The following is a 12,136-nucleotide window of genomic DNA, read 5'->3' on the forward strand; positions in this document are numbered from 1 at the left end:
GGAGGGATTCATCTCCCGGAGGACTCTACACCTCCATGGTCGCCTCAGGAGTGATGAGTGAGTAGTCTACCCCTGGACTATGGGTCCATAGCAGTAGCTAGATGGTTGTCTTCTCCTCATTGTGCTTCATTGTTGGATCTTGTGAGCTGCCTAACATGATCAAGATCATCTATATGTAATTCTATATGTTGTGTTTGTCGGGATCCGATGGATAGAGAATACTATGTCATGTTAATTATCAAGTTATTATACATGTGTTGTTTATGATCTTGCATGCTCTCCGTTTCTAGTAGAGGCTCTGGCCAAGTTTTTACTTTTAACTCCAAGAGGGAGTACTTATGCTCGATAGTGGGTTCATGCACATTGACACACAGGACAGTGAGAAAGTTCTAAGGTTGTGTTGTGCTTGTTGCCACTAGGGATAAAACATTGGCGCTATGTCAGGGATGTAGTTGTTGATTACATTACGCACCATACTTAATGCAATTGTCTGTTGTTTAGCAACTTAATACTTGGAGGGGTTCGGATGATAACACTGAAGGTGGACTTTTAGGCATAGATGCGGTTGGATGGCGGTCTATGTACTTTGTCGTAATGCCCAATTAAATCTCACTATACTTATCATGTCATGTATGTGCATTGTTATGCCCTCTCTATTTGTCAATTGCCCGTCGTAATTTGTTCACCCAACATGCTTTTATCTTATGGGAGAGACACCTCTAGTGAGCTGTGGACCCCGGTCCATTCTTTAATGCTTGAAATACAAATCTCTTTGCAATACTTGTTTTTACTGTTTTCTCTGCAAACAATCATCTTCCACACAATACGGTTAATCCTTTGTTACGAGCAAGCCGGTGAGATTGACAACCTCACTTGTTTCGTTGGGGCAAAGTACTTTGGTTGTGTTGTGCGGGTTCCACGTTGGCGCCGGAATCTCACGGTGTTGCGCCGCACTACATCCCGCCGCCATCAACCTTCAACGTGCTTCTTGGCTCCTCCTGGTTCGATAAACCTTGGTTTCTTTACGAGGGAAAACTTGCTGCTTGTGCGCATCATACCTTCCTCTTGGGGTTGCCCAACGAACGTGTGAAATACACGCCATCAAGCTCTTTTCAGGCGCCGTTGCTGGGGAGATCAAGACACGCTGCAAGGGAGTCTCCACTTCTCAATCTCTTTACTTTGTTTTTGTCTTGCTTTATTTTATTTACTACTTTGTTTGCTTGCATTATATCAAAACACAAAAAAATTAGTTGCTAGCTTTACTTTATTTACTTGTCTTGTTTGCTATATCAAAAACACAAAAAAATTAGTTACTTGCATTTACTTTACTTATTTCATCATGTTTCCTTTTGATTTTACCGCAAAGAACATACCGGTAGGACAAGGGTCTATAATTGGGAGGAACAATATAGAAGAATTTTTCACCCATGTTAGTACCATTGAAGATTTTGAAGATAGACACTTGGTAGACCTTGCTCCCACTTATGAAATTGCTGTCTGCTGCTTTAGTTCGCTTTGTTGGAAACTAAATTTGTTAATCTCAATCCTATAATCCAACACATGTTTCTTACACTTGGTGATATGGAAGAGGGGGAAAAGAAAGATTTTGTTTTAGAAACCCTTCTTAGAGAATTTGGTGGTCTAGCAAGAGAAGCTAGAAAGGTCTTTGCTAAATTTAATATGCTTGGTTCTCATACTAATTTTGTTAGTCTCCTTGAAAAGATGGACATGGATAGAATAAGATACACTAATAATATTAATGATGGTGGGGAGATCAAAGCACCAATACCATGTAAACTCCTAGCTATGAATGATGCACTAGAACATAACTATGCTTGGCTTGTTCACGAAAATTTGTTTGATGAGAGTAGCAAGCCCAAGACTAATGAAAAGGAGACGCTGAAACTTATGTATCCAATATACTTTGCATGGTTGAGAAAACTCCAAACCCCGCTGTAGGTGCACCACCCTTCGATAATACTTGAGATACACTTTACGCGCCTAGGCTGAAAGGCGTTAAAGAAAAGCGCTTATGGGAGACAACCCATGTTTTTACTCCAGTATCTTTGTTTTTATATTTGTGTCTTGGAAGTTGTTTACTACTGTAGCAACCTCTCCTTATCTTAGTTTTATGTTTTGTTGTGCCAAGTAAAGTCTTTGATAGAAAAGTAAGTACTAGATTTGGATTACTGCGCGAGTTTCGAGATTTCTTTGCTTGTCACGAATCTGGGTCTATCTCCATGTAGGTAGCTCAGAAAATTATGCCAATTTACTGAGCATGATCCTCAGATATGTACGCAACTTTCATTCAATTTGAGCATTTTCGTTTGAGCAAGTCTGGTGGCCTAATAAAATCCATCTTTACGGACTGTTCTGTTTTGACAGATTCTGTCTTTTATTTCGCATTGCCTCTTTTGCTATGTTGGATGAATTTCTTTGATCCATTAATGTCCAGTAGCTTTATGCAATGTCCAGAAGTGTTAAGAATGATTGTGTCACCTCTGAACATGTGAATTTTTATTATGCACTAACCCTCTAATGAGTTGTTTCGAGTTTGGTGTGGAGGAAGTTTTCAAGGATCAAGAGAGGAGTATGATGCAATATGATTAAGGAGAGTGAAAGCTCTAAGCTTGGGGATGCCCGGTGGTTCACCCCTGCATATATTAAGAAGACTCAAGCGTCTAAGCTTGGGGATGCCCAAGGCATCCCTTCTTCATCGACAACATTATCGAGGTTCCTCCCCTGAAACTATATTTTTATTCGGCCACATCTTATGTACTTTGCTTGGAGCGTCGGTTTGTTTTTGTTTTTGTTTTGATTGAATAAAATGGATCCTAGCATTCACCTTATGGGAGAGAGACACGCTCCGCTGTTGCATATGGACAAATATGTCCTTAGGTTCTACTCATAGTATTCATGGCGAAGTTTCTCCTTCGTTAAATTGTTATATGGTTGGAATTGGAAAATGCTACATGTAGTAATTCTAAAATGTCTTGGATAATTTGATACTTGGCAATTGTTGTGCTCATGTTTAACACTACAAGAGATCTGATATACTGTGACGAGCTCAAGACGTCATGCAATAGCAATAAACGTCACGGAATACCCCTCGGTGACGTAACTTGAGCGTCACGAGCATCGTCATGGAATCCCCGTCACAGATTACTCCCTCGTGACGCGGCGCGCGAGAAAACGTCACGGAGTACGGATGACATCACACATGATGTCAGCACCTAGGATACCTTCTTATGCTTGGAAACGTCACGGATGTGAATGAAATCACGTGTGACACGTCATTTAATTATTTTAGAAAAAATGATAATTTTTCAATTTCTAATTTTTATTTTGGATTTTCCCCAAAATAAATATTTATTTCGTGTATAGTTGTCCTATATGTTTTAGGCAGAAACAATATTTATTTTTCCTATTTTTTGTGGGCATTGTTATACTGAACTATTTTTGCATTTATATTTTATTTATTTTTAAATTATTGATTGTAACAATTTAAAATTTAATGTATACATTAGATTGTGAATTAAAATTAATTGTCAATACATATGACAACATATATTTAATTGCCATTGAAATCACAATATATATCTAGCTCACAACCAGATATCATCGTACGTAACTAAATAAATTTCATTATTTAATTGACATAACTTAAGACGAGCAAACTAAGTTCATGCTAGAATAGCACAATCATATAATAATGGCTTCCTCCCACCATCAAGTATGTTGCCTAGTTTTGAGTGGCATGTTTGTGTAAAAGTAAGCTAATAGCGTTGGCACGTCCATCTTGCTTCTTTTCTATGCTTTATTCTTTTCTTCTTGGCTATTCTTCATAGTTCTCAATTCTTCATGTTGCTTCCTTTGCATCTCTACTAGAAGTGCAGCCCCTTGTGTGCACCAAATACTGAGTCGTGCTTGACTTCCTTTAGTTTCCATAGATCTGTAGAAGAAAAGCATCATTCGTCAAGTTAGATAAAGGTGATATGGTCAATTAAACTTACAAAAGCATAGTAAGAGTCGTAGTAAACACATACAAAATATATCATTGCCTTTCATGGAGCAAATAAGCAAAAACAAGTCATCAAGTAGCTCCACTAGCACATATACAACCAAGGACATAGCAAGCAGCAAGCAGCAAGTAGCACAGAAACAACCAGCAGCACAACAAACAACCAACAACATAGCAAGCAGGATGCAACCAACAACATATCAAGCAACCATAAATACAGCCAACAATAACATATCAAGTAACCAAAATTAGAGAGAAATCTTACATAAGCTTCAAGGCCAGGTGCGCTCATGCATCCCACCTTTCTATTGGTATGGGTCTCTTTAAAAACATAATTGGGCTAGGGTCCTCATTGTTGTGTTTGTCTTTTTTCTACAAGATGTAGAAATTCATATAATTAGTACTTGTGCCAAACTTTTCTAAACTATAGCCATCATTTCATAATGAAATTGGGGGATCATGTGGCCCTTTCCTTGAAAAAATAATAATAAATAATGAAACTCAGGATCGTGTGAGTAATTTTTTTTAGATTAGCACTAATGAGGCCAGTTAACTACCATTAAGATAACCATGTTTTTCTGTTCATTACGAACACCACTTTTTTTCTATTAGGACAGAACACTTGATCCAACACAAGTAATGGAAGACATGTTGTGTGAGGCATGGAACTACAATGAGCTTGGTAGAATACTTACAAGTTGGCAGAAATGGGTAGGACCGGGCACGCTTTCTTCCTTGTGGATTTGTAGAAGCTTGCTTTGCCTGATTCAAACAAAATGGGAAAAAACCGGTGGTGAATCAACATTTACTCATAAATAATGGTCTTAACAAGTTGAAATCCGCATCTACTAATAATACAGTAAATATCAACCATGCCAGTAGCTGTACACTTAAGGTCACATGTATTGCCAATTTAAATGACAAGCATGCCAACAATACATTTACAGGAGTGAAACTTAAATCTGAAACTATTTGACTACCATGTACAAATCTGCACTTGTAATAAACAAGTTAACTCATCAACTGTCTGGTCTTAACAACATGACTCCACTTAACTCTTTATTGGGACAATACAGAAGAAGATGATCATAAACAGAACGCTGCTACAGTAGTTCTAACTTCTAGATTGGACTGTAATTTTCAGAGATAGCATACATCGCTTAAATTCCAAAATCCATATTCCTTTTAGACAATCGTGCGCATAAAACACTCATTAACATAGTCATACTGATTCTATGCTAGCCAAAAAAAAGTACCGCAGTGTACACCCAAAACAGAGATGTGTGTGCCTCTATTTAGCTAGTTAACATATGTATACTACACTCTTGTGTGCAACACGCTAAAGGACTGCCAATCAAAAGCTCACTTCACAAGAGCAAGTAATTCACTTTCTTGTAGTTAGCTAAAGATGATTATAAGATCTATGAAAAAATGCATATTTTGTGTATGCTTAAAAACATATCGAGAATAATCATAAATTGTCCATCGATACTCTATTTTGATACACATAAAATCAACTACTCCTGCTCTCTTTTCCCCTTAAAAATGTTTATGAACTCATCAACAACCATGTACCAGCAAGAAAGGAAACCATTAATCGGAAAATCAACGGTCTGGTGACTCAACACTGATATACACATGCTCGTGAACAGGTTAGAAAGAAGGGCATCATCTACTATGTATGAAACTAACATACAATACCTTTTCCTTTGACATATGTAGAGTTGGCTCATGCTCCTCTTCTGCATCATCAGCCTCCTCATCATCATTTGGCTCATATTTGGAGCCACTGCCACCATCCTCACCTTTGCGCCTCTGTTATTTGAATTCTGACTGTATAGCAGTTCACTATGTTCCATATGTCCGCAAGAGGCCCTGACTCCTCAGCCATGCACTTCTTAATCCTTGCCAACCTGTTTCTATCATACTCCGGAGTTGCGGGCATCATTGTACTACCTAGCCAAGGATATCATGAAACATTAGTAGCAAAATATGTTAACATATAACGGTAAGATTTATTAGAAAAGAATTGACCATGAGCATACTGCCAGTTATTTGACAAAGGCCTTATGTACATGTCCACCTGACCCTCTTAGCAATATCATGACTCACTTTATCTCTTTAATAAGGAAAAGCATGTAAAAAAAGCATCACCTTAAAAGCATTTAGTTTTAGGACAGATTGTAGTAGTTTCAGCACATAGGTTTATGTTTTAGCATGCTTGTCTCCGTGTAGATTTGAAAAAAATGCTGAACCAAACTACTTAAGTTGGATTCTTACTCTACTTCTGCATAATTCCTATAACTGACGTAATCATGTAACAGAATTCATACAATCAGCTCGAGTACCTACATGAAACATAAACTTGGGCATAGCTTGTTGTAGTCCTCTTGTCCTGTGAAGTGCATGAGATGGAATCAAAGAATAAGATTTGCTGGTACTTGCTATATATGTTGATCAGTAAGTTCACAGACCTGCTGGCACTGCAAAAAAGGAACAAATAAGAAGCAGACCTGTTGTATCCCACAAGCCCAGGTTGATGGTGTTCCCGTGGACAACAACGTTGGCGCTGAAGTTGTCGAAGACAGTCGGGACGTCCTGTACGTCCCAAGCAACATATACTAAGCCACGAGTTGGAAATGCAAAACAGTATACTAGACAAGGTTACTGTATATATTGGCATAATGAGTTATGCACTGCCGCTGGATAATATTCATAGTGGAATACAGTAGAAAAATAAGTTGTTTTGTTTGGCTGGGAACAAGAATCTGTCTAGGGGTCAGCCGATGGAGGGAAGGAAAAGTGATACTAGTGAGATTATACTATTCTTGTGTTTTGGTATCCAGGTGAAGGAACTTACGTATGGAAAAAATCAGGCATCTATCTATTATATAATTAAAACAACAAACAACCAACGGTGGAGATAGAACAAAAAATTACAAACGGTGGAGATTTTTCATCACGACCAAAAAGTAAGGAAATCTCAACCGTACAGATTAATCATAATACCTGGGATCCACGCGCAAGTCTATCAGATCTGATGGATTTCCGTTGGTAGCACGTCAAACAGAACAGAGACAATCAGATCCACGTTTCATGGATTATCGTTGGAAGCGTATAAAACTCAAAATAGAATTGATCATGTTTGATGATTTCTCCCATTATTCCGCTAACGGTGAAGATAAGAAAGCAGAGTAGGAGATTCGGCTAAAAACGGATAGCCGCGGGACGCTCCGCTAATGGAAACAATGCAAGCGCATCCATGTGCGCAGACGATGCTCCAACCTGCGACGACTAAAAGTCAGAACGGCGAGTACAAATACACGCCGGAGATGATCCATATGCCCCGACGACGTCTGGTGAATCGAAATCGGGACGACAAGTATCTAATATAAATAAGAGATCGCCCATATTGCAACGTCCGGCGAATCGAAGTCAGGGCGACAAGTAGCCAATACACGCCGGAGATCATCCACACGCACCGACAACCTGCGCTGAATCATAGTCAGGATGGCAAGTGTTCAATATATACATGCAAGAGATGACCGGGGAACTGACGTCACGACGGCAAGTATCCGGTTTACGACGGAGATGCAGGGCGCCCAACGGATAATTAAGGTAGGGCAACAACACCTTAACCATAGGTAATAGATAATAATCGGCGTTCACTTCTTCATGAGCATACTGATCTATAATTCTATAGATGACCGGGCTATGTTTTTTTCCACTATGGATTCCAACAGGCTTTATCAGCTTGCGGCCATGACGATTTGATCGATCCAATGTTGCTGGTGTTCATGACGTCGATCATGTTGATAGACGACATGGCGGTAGATTCAGTGGTGAAGCTCGGGAAGAGGGGCACCGAGATGGAAGCCGATATGACGTACGCGGCGACACGACCGCTCAGCACTGGGGGGATCACGGACCTGACATCAGCAGCGTTTGTGAGGAGCGATCAGTGGGCTGAGAAATCCGGCATGTACATCAGCGACTACCTTCCGAAGTTCAGCCATGCTCTGAGCTTTGGCGAATTTGACGGTGACGACGGTCTGCCACCCACACACAGCGCTGATTGATCCTTTTGGATTCAGCGTTGGTGAAAGAGGTTATGTCGATGATGCACAAGCACACAGTTGCAGGTTGCACGGTTCGACTCTCTATCCCTTTAAAATGTTGAGTCTAAAAAAACATTACTTTCAAGACAACCACTCAAACCCTAATTTTTTTTATTTCGATAAAATAGAAGCCTCAGTTAACAACTGTTGATCTTGGTTATATGTGTATTAGAAAATTATATATATGATTCATGGGGTACAGAGGGGCATCCTCTTTTGTATCATTTATTTTTCTCGACACAGTTTATTCCCCACTCAAAGTCACCATTCTATGTACATATGCTAGACTGAACTCGGGACCTGATACAATCTTCAGATGGAATTAGTCCAGTATGTCTTGGGCTGCATAAGAGCTAACAATTATAGTTAAGGGAAAACAAAAGGCAGACTATAGATTTCATTTAATTGTAGGACAACGTTTTTTTTATATGATCACGCCCAAAGGAAGGTTATATAGGAAACATAGTGAATCAGATGTTATACAAAAAGATTTTGGGGGTTAGACAATGTTCGTCGGGTTCATCGGAATATTGCCTCTATAACATTATAAGAATGAAACAACAACGGTAATTAACTTAGCACAGATCACTTTACGGGGTTAAATAATAGTCCACTTTGCATATTAAACATATTCATCGTAAAGATGCCCACAATTGTTTATTATGTCTTGCAGACCTACGATTTGAAATATTCATTCAACACCTACAATAATTCTTAGAGTTTTTGTTTATAAAGTACTATCACATCGCCTTACTTAAAAATTAAGAATTAAAATATTCACTTTATTTTTATATAACAATTTTAGTTAGGCTTCTGTAGGTTAAGTCTTCATGCCTTAGAACTACATAAAGCATTTTTTCATTAATAACTACTTCCTTTTGCTTAGCACCGAATAGTAAATTCACCTATAGTAGTGCTTACAAATGCAACTATATATCTTTAGAGTCAAACACGTTTATTTGATCAGCCTAATAAATAATAAAGTGATTAATTCAGTGTTGAGCTGATCGACTACATAGAATACATAGGTGAAAATATGGGCAAGAAAATTGTCAGCAATACGCACTACAAGACCCTATAATTCTTACATCGTTCCTATTACAATTTTAACATAACTTTACAGAGATCAACCGATGTAATAACCGTGGATTATGCTTATAAAAACTTACCCGATTTACATAATTTGCTCTTATCTCTCTCATGTTCCAGGGCTCCACAAGATACATGGACACTGAACTCTCAATTCTTTCACGGTTAGTCCCCAAATCCCCATCTCCCTGTTATCTCTTTTATCTCCTCTATCAAAGTACACCTAGAGTAACTCACATTTAGACTGTCAACCTTGGAGAAAAAAGAAATATAGATAACGTAAACATTGTTATTGTATGATGAAATAAGACAAAATTCGTATGGACGTGTTGCAGATATAGTAATTTACAAAAAAAAATTGAGAGAAATATAGTAATTTACAATGACAATGAAAAATGGCAGATTTAATCCCTAAATATGAAATGGCATATCCATTTCAAGTCAAATAAATCTGATCTCAATTGTACAGAAATCCATGCATGTGTACAGAAATAGTGTACAACCTTACCGAGTAACTAGAAAAATCTTCTAAATTACAATCATCAGTAATGTATATATAGTGAATCATTACAAACACATGAATTATAAATTAGTATATACTTTTCACCTCTCACCTTACCGAATGACTACAATATTTGATCATACAATTACTTATATATTCTGATAAGGAACAGGAGAGCTCACAACGGTCTCAAGCTTACAGAGAGAAGCATTGCCCGAGAGGTTGTAGTGAGACTCAAGTAGTGTCTCTGTTCAACTCAGAAAGGATATGTCTGCCAGGTTTCACACCTCGAATAGAGGAGGAACATAATTCGAAAGATGGTCAGACGTACGACATTGATTCTTTTGTGGCGGCCTGCATTTTTTCGATAAAGAGCATATATTAATATCACGGAGATACCAATTACACCCAGCATTTGCAACAATATCATACCCTAATGGCATAAAGGATGCACAAGCTAAAAAAGAGAAAAGAATTATAAAAAAGAAAGGCCCCGCTACAGAGATCCATAACTTGAAACAGCAACACTAATACCACCAAGACAACACCAGAAGATCAGCTTCGCCATAAGCGACGCCGCCAAGAAGGAAACAGTGCACAAACGCTGTCGTCGCCCGATCATAGATCTTAGGTTTTCACCCTGAAGAAAGTCATCTCTCTCAAAACGATGCCTTCAACAAGAACATTGCCATTAGGGTATATATATAGATAAATAGGGAAATGAATCCTAAGAGATTGTCTTCTTGGCGTAACACTAATGATTGGACTGAATTGAGGGCACAAGTGACACAATTTATTATGATAGAGTAAACTAACTTAGGATCATGTGCTGCAAATACTAAAAGTAGGAATTCTCATGAATTGGGCGTGCAAATAACCTTCGACATGATGCCTGAAATGAAGAACCATTTTCATCCAAAAGAATAGCAGTACTCCCTACGATTCACCATAAGTTCCGTGGTCTTATTTCAGATTATTACTACTCTGTGAGTAAAACCACATCACTTATTATGGACCCGAGGAAATATAAAAAGATGCAATGCCAATATCCTAATGTGAATTCATTTTTAAAGATATTTATTGTCAAATATAAAACTTGATTTTTCATGTACAAATAAAAATGATGTAACAAGAACAAACAAATTATAGATTAAATCTAGCCGCGCAAATGCGCGGGCCATCCTGCTAGTTGAAACTGACGTGAGGAAGCCACTAATTCGTCACATGAACCTCCATCCACATATATTGATATACTGCATAAATAGAGTTTCCTAATTCAGTCAACATTCTTTAAAAGATAGACCAACCTAGCTCAATACGTAGCACCCAAGTGTAATGTGTTATTATTATAAAACAAGTTTGGAAGCAATGTACCATGAACGAAATATGCAAACCAAATTATAAAGTAAAGTGATAGATTGCATAACTGCACTTGGTATTTACTGAACAAACACATGAATATGCCAATTTGAAACTGCATGGTTGCACTTCAGTTTGTAAAGAAATTTCAGTGACCCATTTGATCGGACAAAAAACATGAAAGATGTAGCTGTATCCTACAACGAGGTTTCTATGACCAATGTAATTAGATAATAGATATCTACGAGTTGCGCAGCATGTCCATTAATTTGCCTCAACTGCATATGTATCCTTCGATCAGATTGATACGAAAAGGTATCTCTACATCAGTCACTAACATTTTCCCCATGTCCGTATATAAACATAACTTTGGAATTGAATACGCGGCCACTATCTTCGCAAAAGGTTTGCTGCTGGCCATTATCCTCTACGGTTGGAATAGGAGGTTGTTACCTTGAGGAGGGCCGGCGGCGTTCTCGCGATTGTAGGCATAGGCGTTCTCGTGGATGCAGAAAAACCCGTGGGAGGAAACCAGGGAAGGGCGCAGAGGACGTCGTGGGGGTGAGGACGGCAGCTCCCATTCCACCGGTGAGGAGGGTGGCGATGTTCGAGCGGGCTGGGGCGCGGAGGAGAAGGTCACGGGTGAAGCCGGAAGCCCCAAACTGCAGATGGGGAGGGCGGCGCCGTGCGACCTGGCAGGGGCGGGTGGATCGGAGGGCACCCCTGATGGATCTGGTTCGTGGCGATAATGGTGAAGAGAGGAGGGGAAAGAGGGGAAGTGGAGAGAATGGCTCCCGCTCAGGAAAAATAGGGGTTGGATATTTTTCAAGTGACCAACAGTTGGAACACAAGGTGTTGTCACTTGTCAGCCTAAATATTGAGAATTGGAGGGAAAGTGGATCTTTTGGTGGAAAATTCCTCAATCGATAGTCTCCTCTGTCTCCGCATTTTTCAACTGTGCGTACACCTTAATAGATGGCACCAGTACGGAGTACAGCTGAAGTACAACTGAAGTGCCCTCTTTTTCTTGATCGATTAAGTTGTTGT

At 39.0% G+C, this 12,136-nt stretch overlaps 1 protein-coding gene across 1 annotated transcript; it reads right to left on the bottom strand.

Annotated features, from left to right (window-relative positions):
• Nucleotides 1–4,309: 4,309 nt before the first annotated feature.
• Nucleotides 4,310–11,762, bottom strand: LOC124651022 (ras-like GTP-binding protein RhoL). Its single transcript, XM_047190189.1, has 6 exons — nucleotides 11,543–11,762; nucleotides 6,535–6,619; nucleotides 6,374–6,416; nucleotides 5,723–5,896; nucleotides 4,717–4,783; nucleotides 4,310–4,393 (listed from the first exon to the last, which is right to left on the bottom strand). Exons 1-6 carry the CDS (start codon nucleotides 11,579–11,581, stop codon nucleotides 4,310–4,312), a joined length of 492 nt encoding a protein of 163 aa, XP_047046145.1. The 5' UTR covers nucleotides 11,582–11,762.
• Nucleotides 11,763–12,136: the final 374 nt, after the last annotated feature.

Source organism: Lolium rigidum, chromosome 1 (genome assembly GCF_022539505.1).
Source record: "Lolium rigidum isolate FL_2022 chromosome 1, APGP_CSIRO_Lrig_0.1, whole genome shotgun sequence".
Classification (NCBI taxonomy): domain Eukaryota; kingdom Viridiplantae; phylum Streptophyta; class Magnoliopsida; order Poales; family Poaceae; genus Lolium; species Lolium rigidum.